Source organism: Pholis gunnellus (assembly GCF_910591455.1).
Source record: "Pholis gunnellus genome assembly, chromosome: 6".
NCBI lineage: Eukaryota > Metazoa > Chordata > Actinopteri > Perciformes > Pholidae > Pholis > Pholis gunnellus.
Window position 1 is genome coordinate 27212313 of NC_136532.1, and position 17399 is coordinate 27229711.

Genomic DNA, 17399 nt, shown 5'->3' on the forward strand with positions numbered 1-17399 from the left:
GTTGCCGCCTGATTAAAACTCCTGTTTTTAAAGACCTTTGCCCTTCGTGGACTTGTTTTCCTGGTGATGATATCAAATGTTTGTGGTGTGGAGCTCCAGGTGTGACGTTCTGCTTGTTCCTACAAACGATCAAACACACTCGTGTTACTGTTTCTGTCGGCTCGGGAGGTTAAAGGTCGACACAAACGGGACCGATAACCTTTATTTGAGCCCCCGGTGTTTATTTATGGGACCTCTGAGAGGGTCTCGCCCCACAGGTTGGAAACCGCTGACTCAAAGCATCAATGGGGGGAGTCGTCTCCGTTACTTTATGTTGTTTGTCTATTTTATATAAAAAAATTTAAAAAAAGGATGAATATGATAATCACTGTTTGGTTCAACATTTACACTAAAATAAAAATCTTCTTCATTCAGCTCTTCTCATCTTTTATTTTTTATATTCTCATCATCTCTTTTGCCCTTTTCTCCTTTTCTCTCCTTTCCTTGTTATCTCACTTCGTCTCCTCATCTCCTCTTCTTATATCCTTATTCCATCTCCTCTCGTGGCTTCTGCTCTTTTCTTCGTTTCTTCATCTTGTCTTCTCTCCTTGTTACCTCCTTTATCTCCTTTCTATCCTGTTTTCCTTTCATCCTCCCTTGTTTGCTCATCACTTGCTCCTGTCTCCACCCCTCCTTCCCTCTTGTCCTTTCCTTGACTCCTCTATCCATTCCTCCTTTCCTTCTCATCTCATCTCTTCTACTCTCCCCTCTTTATCTCCTCTCCTCTCCTTATCTCCTCTCCTCAGTGGGCGGTACGTTGATCCGGGTCCATCCCAGAGGGGGAGTGGTCTGGTGATGTGTCCGTGTTTGTAGCGCTGTTTCCCGGCCAGCCTCCCAGCTGAGACTCGCTGTAATTTCCTCTTCCTCCTCCTCTTCTTCTTCCTCTTCCTCCTCGCCGTTAGGCCCCGTCTACCCGGCTGTTCTCCGGTTAAAAGATGGAGCTCCGGACGATCCTCCCCGCGCTGCTCTTCCTCTCTGCCGCCGGTCTGCAGCTGGTGACCGGCGCGGCTTCACGGACGGGACCGAGAGTCACCGAGAAGGTGGGTGATGATCTGCCGCAGTTATTTGCATTAATCTAAAAAAAAAAGATGCGGCTCCTCTGCTCTTTATATTCTCATGGCGAGTAGCTGTGCGCGCGCCTGGCATAGAGGACGAGCACGCACGTACACACACACGCACAGAGAAACTGAGACGACGCGTCCGCAGTCTCTCTCTCACACACACACACACACACACACACGTGAGGTGTACTGAACTTGAGCGTGTTGCATTAACATTACTTTAATTCATCATGCTTTTATATAAAATTATCTAATTGTATGACTGAGCCCTGGTCTGTCAACACGTGCTCTTATTTTGAAAGGGTGTCATTGGTATCAGAGTTTATTCATCTGAATGATAGAAATTCAGATTAAAGATTAAAATCAGGATTAAATTACACTCTTTGTAAACGTGAAGTTAGACCGAAATATTACAGTTAATACAGTTTGTGATGTGCTTAGAATGAAGCGTTTATATCTACATATAGGGGAGCGGGAGGCGGAGTCCGCCATGGTCTATGGAAGCCCTGAAGTGAAGTAAATGTTTGTCGTCACTTCAGACTTCTGATTGGTTGACGGCCTTCTTCTCTCTCTGTGTGTGTGTGTGTGTGTGTGTGTGTGTGTGTGTGTGTCCAGGTGTTCTTTGACATCACAGTATCGGGTCACGAGGTTGGACGGATCGTCGTCGGCCTTTTTGGGGAGGTCGTCCCACTCACTGTCAATAACTTTGTCTCCCTGGCAACCGGAGAGGTAGGTAGACACACACACTCGCACGCACGCACGCACGCACGCACGCACGCACGCACGCACACACACACACACACACACACACACACACACACACACACACACACACACACACACACACACACACACACACACACACACACACACACACACACACACACACACACACACACACACACACACACACACACACACACACACACACACACACACACACACACACACACACACACACACACACACACACACACAGCAGTTCTGGCAGCTGTTTCCATTTAACAAGTTTTTCGTTCATTCATTTATTGCATCAATGTTGCAAATGATTAAATATTGGATATTTTATTTTTAAATTAAATACAGTTTGGTTTAGTTTGATTGAGTATTTCTTATTTATTCATTATATTTATTTACATATATTTTCACATTGAAAGCCTTTGAAATATAAAGAGTAAATCTTTTTTGTTAACTTAATCTAAAATCTTTGGTTGAGTTGATTCAGAGCTCGTGTTTCCTCGTGTTTCTGCAGAAAGGTTACGGCTACAAAGGGACAAAGTTCCACAGAGTCATCAAAGACTTCATGATCCAGGGAGGAGACTTCACAGCCGGAGACGGAACAGGAGGTGAGACACTTTAAAGTATATCGACTTCAGAAGCATCAACACATCCACAGAAACACGTACCGATACGGATATGAAGGAACTGTAGTTTGTAGATAATCCATGAAATCAGTTTGTAATCTACGTGATCCTGAACCAGGAACAAAAGATGGACGAGTCAAATAAAACCTGGTCTTTCATCCAGCAGATCTCTGTTTGTCACATAACTTCTGTACAAAACAGTCTCACTGCACGACGTGAAATAGTCACAAAATACAATCGATTGGTTTCGTGTACGTCCATGTACAGATTCTCAAGTTTTTTCTTGTGTCCCTCGGCGCAACTTTTTTATTCGTGACGACATTATGTTAAAAACGGAACTTAGGTTCATGCAACAAAACCACTGAGTAAGGTTTAAGGAAAAACATCATGTTTGGGCTTAAACGTAGGTTAAGGTTTAGGCAACTTCACTAAAAGTTAGGTTCAGGCAACGAAACCAACAGTTACGTTTAGTCAACAAACCAAAGAACAGTTACGTTGAGGCAACTAAACCACCACCATAAAACCACAACGCGGTGTTGAACTACAGTCTCCTGGTTCACACAGCTCATCAGTGAGTGTTAAAGGGTTAATTAGCATCATAAACATCAGTGCAGTAGTTTAACTTCATACAGACCAACGAGACAAGATGCAAAAAGAAAAGTTACAGAACGTAACAAAGCAAATGTTCTTATTCTTCCTCCATCCAGGTCACAGCATCTATGGAACCACTTTTGCAGATGAAAACTTCAAACTGAAGCATTTGGGAGCAGGATGGGTGAGCTATATGCTATATATATTTATGTATATTTAGGAATATAAATAACATGATGATTTTGTATGAAATGAAGACTTATTGTCTGGTGTGTGTGTGTGTGTGTGTGTGTGTGTGTTCATGTACCAGGTGAGTATGGCGAACGCCGGTCCCGACACCAATGGATCTCAGTTCTTCATCCTGGCTGCCAAAGCGCCGTGGCTGGACGGGAAACACGTGGTTTTTGGCAAAATCCTGGACGGGATGGTGGGTCGATACTCTTCAGTAATCTGCTGCATGATGGGAAAAAACAGATTGACTAAGTTGTTCATGTGAAATCTGGAATCTAAAGACCTAAAAAGTTACTGAACTCATGAATGAATGAATTCTTAAACCAAACAAATACAACGTACAGTTTGTTCACACGATCCACATGAGGTCAGCCCGCTTCCTGGTTCAGGGGCTCCGCCCACACAGGAAGTAGTGTAATCAAGCCCCGCCCTCTCTTAAAGGGGATTTCTTTGTCTTTCCAAAAAGATAAAACATGATCTTGAGATGTTTTTGCACATATTTTAACATAAATCAGTACCAACATCTCACCGACTAACATGAACGTGATAACTAACTTTACTTCAGTAAGTTTGAGTACAGGACTTTTACTTGTAGTGGAGTACTTTCACAGTGTGGTATTTGTACTTTTACTGCAGTAAAGGATGTGAACACTTCTTCCACCACAGCCAGAACTGATACGCAGCATCATAATGGATGATTCTAAATAAAACCCCAACCAATTGCTGCTTGTTATAGATGATGCCCTACAATATAAAACCTTCTGCTTGTCTCCTCTGGCAGCCTGTGGTTCACACCATCGAGCTCCAGGACACCAACGACAGGAACCTGCCGTACACCGAGTGTGTGATCGTCAACAGCGGCCGGATCCCCGTCAAAGAGCCCTTCGTGGTGGAGGTGGAGGGCTGGTAGACGGTTTATTATATATTATTATATTCTGGTGATCAAACAGAAGTCCAGTTTGCCAAACTCACTTTTTCACATTATCACTTTTGCATGTTAACGTGCTAACGCTAGCAAGAAGGGCTCGGTGTTAATAACATTTTAAAGAAATATATACGTGAGTTTCTTTTTTCTTATTCAGCAAAAATGTAGCTTGTCAAATTTGTCATTGTTTATTGTTTTCTAAACACAAAAAAGCTGCACAAGAATGATCAGAAATTATGATTGAAACCTCGAAACATTTGATCAAAGAGCCTGAACCAAAACTGATAATTTGACTAAGCAGCTTTAAATATATTTAAAGGTTTTGATACTGCTCTGGAGGCATTTTGTTCGGTAGCCAAAACAACTCAGCTCTGTTAGCAAACTAACATGGACGCCAACGTGTTTACATGCTACCTGTGTGGCTAAATGTTACGTGCTAAACGTTAGCATGTTCAAATCTAGATGGCTTGCTAATGCTAGCATGCTAACAAACACATTCTTCTTAGATTTTTACTGTACGCGGAGATAATATAAGTAATATTTATTATTAAAAGAACATATCACACATTGATGTCAAACAACTGTCTGTGAACTTTCACAGACAGTTGTTTTCCTGTTGTGACAGTCACAACAGGAAATACAGGTCAAAGAAATATGAATGCGGTAAATAGAGTGCTACAGGGTTGATGTATTTTTGTAACTAACAGAATGTTAGCTTCACTGGTTCCCTACAAAATAATCCAATGGGATTCATATCAGAGAACTAAACGTTTAAATCTCTTCAGCTTGTGTGAAACACAGACTTTATTTCAGACTTCTAACCAAAAACACACCGACTTTGAGTCAAGGGAACAGGAAGTGTAAAAATGCTGAACTGGATTTTAGGACTCATCCCTGCAGCACTCTATTGAAATGTTGTTAAAACTGGGCTTGAAGTTCTTAAGAGAAGCAAAGTTAAATTCATCATGAATAGTAAAGGAAACCACAAACATTTGCATGTCATAATATTTTCTATGCTCATCATTGCTCTGCTCATATGCACAATTCATCCGATTCACTGTGCTTCATGCTAACGCTTTTCGACGTTAGCATACTTGCTAATGTGTGGTGCCAGTTAGCATCATCCAAACTAAATAATGAACTGTGACGAAGACAAACATCCAGCCCAGGTCTGAAATAGTCACAAAATACAATCTATTGGTTACAGGGACATATGTAGTCTTTTTTGTCGGTTTAGTTGCCTCAACCTAACTTTTGGTTTAGTTGCCTGAACCTAACTGTCGGTTTTGTTGCCTCAACCTAACTTGTGTTTTTAACATGTCCCTGTACATAAAAACCAATATATTGCTTTCCGTGACTATTTCTTGAACTGCTGACTGTGTTGAAACATTATGGAAACTTGCACACTGAACGATGTAGCTCTTCTTTAATCTCTTATTGGCAGCATCATTCTTTATTTGCTAAATCTGTTCACACTTTCTATGCATCTTGTCAATACGTAAATATCAATTTCAAACATATGCAAAAGACCAACTGTAGCAAGTGTCAAATGCCATTCTTGCACTTTATTATTATAATTCTTGTATCTTTCTATCATTGAAGATGAAGATTTCCCTTCTCATGCTCTGATACATTATTATGCACCACATGTTTGCAGAAACTACAGCAAAAATTGCACGAGAAGGAAAAATACTGTAGCCGTCCTCTCAGTAATGATTTTAAACGTTGTGCTTTGTTTTGTGGTGTATTGTTACCAGATTCTGACTTTTATCTTTTATCTTTGTCTTTGTTATTTCTTGTTGTGATTTCCGACACTGAACTGTCGCGGTAGCATTAAAGTCTAGAGACGTTATCACTGATATTCCTTCATGTCGCTGAAGTTTATGCAGCTTTTAAAACCTCTGTAACGAACATATCAGTTCTGTTTTCATGATGTTTATAGTAACAGCAGAAGAAGAGTGCCAACAGGTGTGTGTTTTCTGCAATAAACAATATGCTGTTGAAAAACCCTGTTCAGCTACTTTGTCTCTGTTCTGTTGTTGAGTCGAGCACGAGTTTAACCTGTGTTCGTTACACTAGCCGTGTTTCCATAAACTTATGTTTATGCACATTTTGTGTTGTATTGTCTTTGTTGAAAAAGAGTTGATGAATACATGAATAATAATAAATCATTTCTGATGCAGCGAACTTGACTCGTCGTGTTCACGTCTCAGAGAAGAAATGTCAATTCAATAAGTTTCCATCACCTGGTTTGGAGCTAATAAACTCAGCTACGGCGTAGTTTGGTCAGAAGTTAGCGCTTTAGGCTACGCATGGCTGTAATCTGCCAGTAAACAAGAAGAAGAAGAAGAAGCAGAAGCTCAGTCATCTCACGTTATACAAGAGAAAATGCAGACGTCTCCAGGAATGAGTTGAAATTGGGAAACTTTCAGTACTTTGAGCTCTGTTGGTCATGAACCCTCGTGGTCATTTCTCAGAAAACAACATGTTTCCATCGACTGGTTTGGAGCGAATGATTCCTCAGAATCATTTTATTAATTTGTGTCAATGAACAATGAAGCTAATACCCGCTGGACGAACTATTAAAACAATTCAAACATTCAATTCTCTCTCGTAGATGACTGCAAACTCAAACTGTATCCGAGTGTTTGTAGTGCAGACACTTCAATGACTTATAGTCAAAGTGAAGTATGTTATAGGCTCACGGACAGGAGGACAGGTCCAGGTCCATAAGGAGCACCCCTCACTGGTCCTCATTGTCCTGCAAAAGCTGGATGAAGATGGAGAGAAAAACATATATATTTATACATTTTACCATCTTTGATGTAGACGTATTATACTGTAAACGCACCGTTCATGATGTGGGGCAGTACCGTAGTTAAACTGAGTTAAAGCCGAGTTCAGACCAAATAATACCAGCAGATCAGACCCGACCCGCTGGTTTTATCCCGTGAAGTGTTTCATATCGGACGACTGACAAAATGTAGCAAGTTGAGCGAAATACTGTCTGAACCTGATGTTAAACACAGACACAGAGCGTTCTTCCTCTGAGGTGTCTCCAGCGGACGTTAGAGTCGTGATCCGTTCTCTGCATGCTTCTATGATTGGTGCTTCTAACGTATGTTTTTATTGTCTAACAATGCAGCGTAATCTCAGCTCCATGTTCCTATTTAACACAATCATCCCTCGTTTAGTGGCGTCCTGTGTGTGGTGTTATCAGCCTCTTAATAACAGTAACAATGAAGTACAAGAGTGTCCTGAATGAAGTTTATATTAATATTCTCTCTGCATGCTTTGTAAAGGATAAATAATGAATAACTTTGTGATTTTAATCTTATATTCAGTTCTTACGTTGATTTTGTAACTTCTGTTCAGGGACTGCAGATAAAAAGTCTAATAAGTAAATCTATTTATATATTATATATCAATATTCTCTCTTCTTTTATTATTGGTTCTGCATGCTTATGAAAGATAAATGATATATTCTTATATTCTGTTATATCTGCAGATACTACAGATGAAGAAATAGCCTCTTCTTCATTTACAGGAATGTACCAAATATAGCAATAAATAAATAAATAACGTGGAGCCGCACGACTGGAAGTCTGAAGCTGCTTAATGTGAAAACAATCAAAACAGTCTTTTCATTCAGACTCTTGACTTTGTCCTGAATGATGCAGACCCCCCCCCCCCCCCCCCCCCCCCCCCGGTTGCCGGTCTGCATGCCGCCGTTTGAGAAGCGTTGCCGTTAAACGGTGTAATTATCGCCGGTAGAAGGTGAAGCTGCAGAAGGAGGCTGAGAGCTGACAGCTGATCTCTCAGAGCTGACACAAAACTGCTGCTAATGAGAAGTACAGCGGGTGATTTGTTTTCCCCTGTTCTACACAACACACACACACACACACACACACACACAAACAGATAAACACACACACACACACACACACACACACACACAAACAGATAAACACACACACACACACACACACACAGATACAAACAGATAAACACACACACACACAGATACAAACAGATAAACACACACACACACAGATACAAACAGATAAACACACACACACACACACACACACACACACACAGGGGAGGAAAACATCTCCGAACACAAAGGTCAAAGCGGAGCAGAAATCTCAGGAGAAAGACAGGAAGTCGACAGAAAACAGTGAAACACGTCACCGTCGTGTGGAAACGTTCGGATCTCCACAAATTAAGAAAGTCTGGATTCTCACTTCTGTTTATTTCAGAGCGTCTGCAGGCGACCGGGCGACCGGGCGACCGGGCGGCTCCTTTAATCTTTATCATCTGTTCGGTTCTGTGCTGATAATCTTTAAACTTGATGATTTTGAATTCTTACTACGTTATTCGTTAGAGACGGTGGAGACGGAGAGATGTAACAAAACGTCAGCTTCTGTTACATCCGTTAAAGGTGAACAAGGCAACGGGCAACATGTGGGCCAACTATTCACGAGCAACATAACAACCACAGCAACCAGCAGCAGTCGCTGCAGTCTGACAGGCTATCTGACCATCGGTGTCACGAGCAGACGGTCACAGAGACTGTGGACACAGTGTGACACGAAGGAAAACCTGCAAACAACTCGTCATAAAGATTTAAATGACTTTATTTCAACAACATTAATATTAAACTGTTTCAATCGAGTTCAGCCTGGTTTTAGAATCCTTCTCTTTGAGTCACATTTATATTTAAGATGCATTCATACATTTAGCTTTTAAAGAGGATTGTTTCAGTGATTTCATATCAAGCACATCGTGATAAATGATCAACGTGTCCTCACAACATCCCTTCTTCACAGGAAACTACTTAGTTAGGTTCAGGAAAAGATGCTGATTTGGGTTAAAATAACTAAAGAAGCGTCGTTACTTAAGCACGGAAGGTTTGTGATCAATAAATCAACGTTCACACGGGATGGAGCGGCGCTCTGCTGGATGGGAAACGGACTCGTTCTTGTGAAAAGCTCTTCTAGTCACACGGCACAGCCGCCGGGAAACTAAATCCCTCGAATGAAATCCTGTTTGACCCGTTCACCTCTCAGCGTTCTCAACACTTCCTGGTTCATGATCACGTGAATAACAGACACATTGATTTTGATATAAACACTGTACGAACGTGATAAAAGTGTTGAAACAACACGTCCAGCTGCTCTTACGACGTCTCTCTCTGTGCACATTTATATTTTAGATGCACGTACGTTTCTTAAAATTAGCTTTTTTAAATCCATCACATCCTGATAAACGATGGCCCAGATGTGACTCACAGGTTTGAACATATCTTAAAAACTCTCTGTTTCCCAGACTTAGAGAGTATTCTAGATGTTTGAGACGTCTCAGCCGAGTCTTTACTTTCTGTCTGCTGCTGTTTTATTCTTCCTCAGGACCGCTGGACGGACGGACGGAGGGACGAAGCAGCACCTTAAACATCTCACCGACCTCTCCTCAGCACACAAAAGATAGAAGAGAAACCTCTCCTCCCCGTTTGTCAGCCGACATAACAAGACTGTCTGAACCCGACGAACCAGCAGAGAGACCGGAGAGAGGACGGAGGAGAGGAAACAGAAGAGAGATGGAGAGGAGGACGAGGAAAGAGTGAGAGAAAGAAAGAGGTGGTGGGTTTTTAAATGGTCCGGAGGGATGCGTGTCGAGGAGGAGGGAGGAAGGAGGAAGGAGGGGGGGGAGGATGGAAGGAGGGAGGAAGGAGGGAGGGAGGAACGGGGGAGGCTCCCACAGCGACTGCAAGTTGTTATATTGGGGATCTGTTAGTGGATCAATGAAAAGAGAAAGAAAGAGAAAGAGAAAGAGGGAGAGAGGCTGTGTGGAAGGATGACAGGCCTCATTACCACCAAACCTCAGACAGTGATGCTTCTGTGTGTGTGTGTGTGTGTGTGTGTGTTTGCACATGTCTACTGTGTGTGTATTCCCATGTCAGCGGACGCCTATTTACATGCATGAGTGTGTGTTTGTGCAGGATTGTCTATCCTCTCTCTCTGCTGCATGACTGTGAGTGTGTGTGTGTGTGTGTGTGTGTGTGTGTGTGTGTGTGTGTGTGCTCCCTGCAGGCCTCTGTAAGAGGAGGATGATGGGACAGAGTTGTTTAAAGGTCAGCAGCAAACACATCATCAGACAGAGAGAGCTGCCCTGAGAGCTAACAGCTAACCTGCACACAACCACAAACTCACCGCTAATACACAACTCTTACACACCGGGGGAAGTGGGTTTTTTTGGAGTGTTTTTTTTTTTTACACAAAACGTGAATATTACACGGCGAAAAAGTGCTAATTTTAAATTTTGGAGTGAAGTTGATCTTTCTGAGCTTGAGTTGTGCCAATCGGACGTATTTAAAACGTACATTAGAGGCTTTAAGACGACAAACTTTATCACTCCTTTCAACCTTTACAAAGACAGCACGGACCCACTCTGTTCTTCCCTTTCACAATAAAAGCCCTGGACTGATACACTGTAACTGTTCAGGCCGGGTCTCATCCAGCATTCGTGAGCAATATCTACGAACATAATGCGCCGTAATTTGTAGATATCCAACAAAATGAAAAGTGGGCCGGTACTTTTTACGTAATACTGCTGACAATCAGACAAACAAACCAACCGAAACGACAAATTCCTCTGTATGGGGAATAATATGAAGAGGGTGAATTGTGCAAAAGTTCACAGTCATGAAGCTTAAAGAATATGTTCAACTTTACAGAGATACAAATCCAAAAGATGTAGATTAATGTAAAACATTGAGTCGGATCCAATCGTCCATCCAATAGTTGTCAAGTTGTCACTCTGTACCACAAATGTCAACCTGCTGGTGGCGCTAGAGGAAAAGTCAGAGCAACGGCAAAGTCGGTAGGATTCGTCCTCAGGGGAACATGAATGTCTGAACCGAATTACGTGACTATCCATCCAATAGTTGTTGAGATATTTCTCAGTGGACAACACATTCTCACTCCAAATTCGGAGATGGACGCTCCGGGTCCCCGTGTTAGTGTTCAAGGTATCGGGACGGCTTTGTTAACAAACGTTTCTTTACATGCATCATGTCCTTTCAAAATAAAGTTCCCTCCTCACAGGAAGTTAGGTTCAGGCGACAAATCCTCTTCAGGAAAAGAGTAGTTGACGTTAACGTGACTGACTAGCAACTCATTCACCGACTAACGACTCACGTGAGAAAACGTCACGACACGAACGTCGGTCTCCTGGTTGACAGTCCTGTTTGTTTGACCCCTCCTCCTCCTCCTCCTCCTCCTCCTCCTCCTCCTCCTTAAACAGACTCTCCCAACGTCGGTATTTGACGAGTTGGGAGTGAGAACTGGTCGAAGTGGTGGACCAACTGACGGATCCGTCAATGCGGTTCATAGAGCCTCTAGCACGGCTAAAAACATTGTTAATGAATGTCATATTTTGGGTTTTGCTGAATCCTCCAGGATATAAAAGTTCAGATTCATCGCTGTATTTTTATTTATAAATACAGCAACTTCCTCACAGCCTTTAAGTGTTAACCAAAGAGTCTTTTCATTGGAAGTTCTGCGAAAATGTGTGTGACCTGTCAATAAAGTGTGAACACTCGAAGTAGGACTGAAGTTGCTGGACTGAACACGTTGTTAGCGCCGGTATCGTTCTAACAGAGCAAAGTCCTTTTCACATTTTCTGTATCGAATGGTTTTCTGCCTGGAAGGTTAAAAATCAATCCGAGAACGCTGGAAGGGAAAATGGTCTCCGGGTAAAACAACGTACGGCCGTTTGAACTCAGAGCCTTTTGAAGTCAAAGTGTTTCCTTTTCTAAAAAGTACGCGGTAACTTTAATAAGTACATACGGTGATACGTACGAGTGTTTCAGATCATTAAAAAGCTACTTCTTTATTTACATTACCAAGTTGCAGAAACCTAATTGTTAAATATTCAATTAATCACCAAGTTGTGAGGCCTTTGAAGACCTTTAACTTTTAAGTCTCAAGAAAAATAATATGAATTTTAAATTAATATTTAGGGAACACATCACTTCAGATTTTGCCTTTACAAACATACCGTTGTTTTTCTGTCCCATCTGACAGAATGGATTTTTTTTTTTGTGGTCTGCGCTGCCTTTGTCAACGTTGAATAAAGTTTGGCGTCTTGGTTCTGCACAACGTGATTTATTGACGCTTTTATGTCAAATCTCAGAAATGTCCAACGTCGCTATACTTGCAGCATAATATCTGCGTTCTGTGTGAAAGTACTCACGACGAAAACAACAGCAACTTCTGGCCACTACAGCGTTTTATTAAACCGATAATACGTTATAATCTGCTAATAACACCTTATAATTATAGTTATAATCACTACAAGAATGTTCATAATTTACAATTAATTTATAACGCTAATTAGTGTTTTATAATTCCCATAGTTGTAATACATCATAATCTTTTTTATAATAATTGTAATCACTGTTCTAGTTTATGATGTCATACTATAAGTGGTTTAAGTTCAGTGATTAAATATATTTAAGATCAGAAAAGTAACATTTTCTCCATCATGTGCACATCCTCTTCCTTCACGTCGGCCATATTGACCCGACGGTAACGTCCTCCTCTACGGCGACAATCATCACCTTCCTTCCTTCTTTCCCTTCCTCCTCCTCCTGCTCCTGCTCCTCCTCCTGCTCCTGCTCCTCCTCCTCCTCTCTGACTACAATTAGAGAGAAGAATAATCATATTGACAGGGCTGACAGGTTCGGGGCAGGAGAGCCGGAAACATGAATAGTTACATGTGTCAGAGGCAGAGGGAGGAGGAGGAGGAGGAGGAGGAGGAGGAGGAGGGGCGGTCACATATATCACTGTGTCTTATTATAGCTTTGATATTATGACAATGACACACAGTCAATTCAAATTCAGAATCACTGAGGCCATCAGGTCCAGAAGATGCTCAGGAATTAGTCTGCTGACATTTCCTACACAGACATATTGACATCTAGCAGAGACTATAACGCTCTACTGAATTATATATCGACGTACACCACACATTAAACTGTATTTATATCACCATGACTGGCGGGCAGGTGTCTGTTGAAAAACTGTTTTTTTTGGTTTGAGATTTTTTAAATAAGAATCGGTTTCATCTCAGGACAGAGAATAAGTTCAGGACGTGTTTAGCGTAGCTTAGCACAAAGACTGGAAGCAGGGGGAAATTGCTAGCCTAACTCCATCAAAAGTGACAAAATTAAGTTAGATTTTTATAGACTTATTAAATCAATATGAGCAGCAGTGGTCAAGTAGTTGGTTTGGTAAGCAAGCTAGCAAAGAGATCTCGTGTGTTGTTCGTTCAGACACCGGTCGTCACTAAAGTCTTCACGACTTTAGCCCGTTGGGAATTCAAACAAGGTTTAGGTTTAGGGGGAAAAAGATTTTACTTCCTTCCTAAAGTGAAAGCGAAACTTAACGTTTTGAACTCAAAGACAAACAACAAAGTTGTTGGATTCACTCGGGACAGGAACAGCTGTTTCCAGGGTGAAAGTCTTTTTTGGGTCTTCATACTACGTCGTCACATGAATGGTTCGTGTTTTTGTACAGTAACACAAAAACACTAACCATCAAACCATATTAAACCATAGAATGTATATAGAACGTGGACGTAGTCGCAGTGACGTCACCCATTGGTATGTGACGTTTTGAAGCCTAGAGTTTGACCAGTGAACAGGAAGTGACCATATCTGGACTGAGGAGGAGTGACGTAGAGACCTGTCAATCACCGTGTAGCCCCGCCCCTAAAGCATCCCCTGCTTTATGGTCTGTTTGACTCTAAATGGACCATCATTTACTAAATGAACATCATGCTGTATTGAAGAAGACTTGAAACTAGAGATTGAGACCATAAACTCATGTTTACAATGTTTACTGAGGTAATAAATCAAGAGAGAAGTAGAGTCATTTTCTCATAGACTTCTATACAACCAGAGGAGTCGCCCCCTGGTGGACACTAGAGAGAATGCAGCTTTAACACGTGAAGCTTTGACTTCACTTTTCTGCTGCGACTGGTGGCCAGGCAATACCATCGAGTTCTACTGTGATCTTCTGAAGCTTTGTTTTAAATGCACTGTCAGCATTCTGCTCGTTGCTTTTGCATTTCAAGAGTAACGGTACATTTTTGTAGTTATGCAAAGTTGTTACCACTTTCTTGTTAATAACCTGCATTAATAAAAGAAATTCCAACTAATTCTCAACTGTTTTCATAAGATTGTCCAGCTGTCTTTCTTTAACAATGCATGAATGAATTATACACAAACTACCTGTTTAGGGTTAATAACAGTAAAACGTATTTCTTCTTAACTACATGCATTCATTCTCCAGCGAGCGTTGCCCTATTTAAATTCAGTCTATACACAAAAAGCTTGTTTTTTTTCTCCGTACATTCTTGCATTAAACCCAAATTCCTCTCTCTGTATGCATTTCACCAATTGTCCAGTAATTTGTCCTCCCATCTGTATGCATTCCTGCATTAAAAGCCTCATTTCGCCTCCACTTCTTCTTCTCACCCACACTTATTAAAAGCCATTTCCCGAATTTTGTTTCTTTTTCTCTTTTTTTTTTAACTACACGCATTCCCCCCCCATTAAAAAGCTAATTTTCCGACAGCCTCGCTCCCATCTATATGCAATGCGGAGCTGAAAGCCTAATTTTTCTACTTTCTCTGCACCTCCTCTCCTCTCGGGCTCCATCAGTCCGGAGGAGGAGCCGCTCGGGGGAAATCGTTAGCGCTCCTTCTCTTTAAATTGGGGAGGTGGACGGCAGGTGAACATCGCATTGATCGCCCTCTCAAGGCCTCTTTCTCCCCCCCTCCCCCCCCCCTTCATCCCTCTCCCTCTTCTTGCATCCCTCACCACCAATTGTCTGGCCTTTACTCCCCCCCTCCCTCCTCCTTCCTCCCTCCTCACATCACCGCCAATTGCCGGCCATTTTTCCCCCTCGATCTCTTCCTTCTTCTTTTCTTCGGATGCTGGCGGAGGTCACACATTTACAAGAGAGAGCGAGTGGAGGGGTAGGGGCAGTGCTGCTGTCTATCTGTCTAACAACCACCATCATGGGGCGGAAAACAGAGATATGTGGGGGGGGGCAGCAGCAGGGGGTTATGGGACAGAGATGGTGGGTGGCTTGGGGGGGGGGGTCAGAGTAAACATAGTGATGATTTCCCCTGAGTTTCGTTCATCCGGACCGATGAAGAGGCCGAGAGACAGAGAGAAAAGTGTGGGGGGGGGGGAGGGAGCAGCTGCTGTCCTGTCCCCGCCGGTGACACCTCCTCCTCCTCCTCAAGAGGAGAGAGAAAAGAGAGAGAGAGGGATGCTGCGAGAAAAAATCGAAATGCTGACACACACCAAACAGCCCCTCGGACACCTCTCATCGTCCAATTAGAGGAGAGATTCCTGTCTCACACGTAATTTTCTTTGAAGTACTTATTTGTTTCGTTTTTTTTTCCTTCACTTTTTTCTCTTGTTTTAGTGGCTGTTAAAAATGTTCTTTCATTCATCATCTAACTTGTTTATGAGTTTAAACTAAAACCAAGAATTGTAGAGCCGCTCTACAGTTGTAGAGAAACTGTAGTACTGTCAGTGGGTCTGGGGAACATGAATGTCTGAAGCAATTTTCATTGCAAACCATCCAATAGTTGTCCAGATATTTCCCAAAAAAACACAAACGTCAACCTCACGGTGGCGTTAAAAGAAAAAGTCAGAGGACCGTGAAAGTCAGTAGGAGTCATCTTCTGGGGAACATGAATGTCTGAACCAAATTTCATGGAAAACCATCCACAAGTTGTTGAGATATTTAACACACGGCTTGTAGAAGTAGTAGCGGTAGAGTCAATTATTTTTGACTATTCTAAAAATGGTGAGTATTGGAAATTACTTGAAAAGATGAGACTTTTCAGCAAAAATAATTTAAACAATAACGTAATTTGTGAGACCATATATATATACAGTATATATATGTATATATCAACATATCCTCAGCGGTTCACATGATATCTTACAAAAAAGTTCCTCCCCATTTTTCATGCGTTTCTCTACGAAAGTCCAGCAACACGTGTGAATTTCTGCTCATTACGTGAATACAGTATTTCTAAAATAAACTTCCGTCTTCACAGGAAATAACTTACTTAGGTTTAGGAAAATATGGAAGTGCGAAAGTTGACAAATAAATCAACATTTTATTTTATATTTTAGGTATTTTATTGTTATAAATACAGTAGTATATACTGTAGGTCAGTGATTCTCAACTGGTGACCCGCAGACCCGTCTTCAGTGGGTCTTTGCCTGGGAGAAAAAAAAAATCCTGTGCTTTTATTTTGAAGGGGATTTCTTATGCAGCAGAGTTATTCAGACTTCTTAACAGTATTTGGCGTTAATCTCTTGTAATGCTAATATACACCCGCCATTTCACAGCATAGATGAACACCCACACAGTTTGTTTTCATGCTAATTGAGCAAAACGCAAGTACGACACCGACTACATGAGATATGGATTTTCTTACATTGAGGACAAAAGAGCAAAAACCTCAAGTGTGTCTTGTGCAGCGAGGTTCTGGCACAAGAAAGCATGAAGCCGGTTTACTGGTTTACGTGAAACATGTGAGGGACGGGGACCGACCGGGACAATTAGCTCCCTGCACTACGACTGCAGAGGACGTGTTCCGCTCAGCTTCAGGCTGCTCCATCTTTACATTAAATACATCTGAGAAGCTGAACATTTGGGTCATTAAGGGGCGATGGTGCCAGACCGGTTAAGAACCGCTGTTGTAGGTTATAACACTGTCAAATAAATGACAGTATCACTTCATTATGCAGTTTGGCAAAAATAGTCCAAAAAATAGTCAAAAAAAATGGTCAAAAAACAACAGTATAACACTATACTTCATTTTACAGTACGCTTAAAACTGGATGATTGTAGTCAGTACGTTACTATTAGTTTGTCAGTAACCAGGTGAGGTCAAGGGTTAATAACCCTGATGACGTCACATCATGACATCATCAGGGTTGTTTTCTCAAACCTCCACAAAGCTCACGATAAGAAACCACACAAGTGTTCTGACAATGTCCTGTACTTCATGTGAGTAGTAATCTGATCCATATGTGTACCTGCCCTTTTAATAGTAGTAGTAGTAGTAGTAGTAGTAGTAGTATAGTAG

The 17399-nt window shown here is 41.7% G+C and overlaps 1 protein-coding gene across 1 annotated transcript; it reads left to right on the plus strand.

The window, feature by feature from the left end:
* The first annotated feature begins 941 nt into the window (after positions 1–941).
* On the plus strand, positions 942–4233 carry ppic (peptidylprolyl isomerase C). Its single transcript, XM_079161098.1, has 6 exons — positions 942–1079; positions 1716–1829; positions 2353–2446; positions 3172–3239; positions 3366–3482; positions 4068–4233. The coding sequence occupies exons 1-6, from the start codon at positions 975–977 to the stop codon at positions 4194–4196; spliced, it is 627 nt and encodes a 208-aa protein (XP_079017224.1). The 5' UTR covers positions 942–974; the 3' UTR covers positions 4197–4233.
* The last annotated feature ends 13166 nt before the right edge of the window (positions 4234–17399 follow it).

What these genes read in the sequence shown, in the direction of transcription:
- ppic (XM_079161098.1), top strand. Translation starts at nt 975, where the DNA reads ATGGAGCTCCGGACGATCCTCCCCGCGCTGCTCTTCCTCTCTGCCGCC. An exon ending in AGCCGGAGACGGAACAGGAG is followed by an intron (nt 2,447 to 3,171) that starts GTGAGACACTTT and finishes TCCTCCATCCAG; the next exon opens with GTCACAGCATCTATGGAACC. An exon ending in GCAAAATCCTGGACGGGATG is followed by an intron (nt 3,483 to 4,067) that starts GTGGGTCGATAC and finishes CTCCTCTGGCAG; the next exon opens with CCTGTGGTTCACACCATCGA.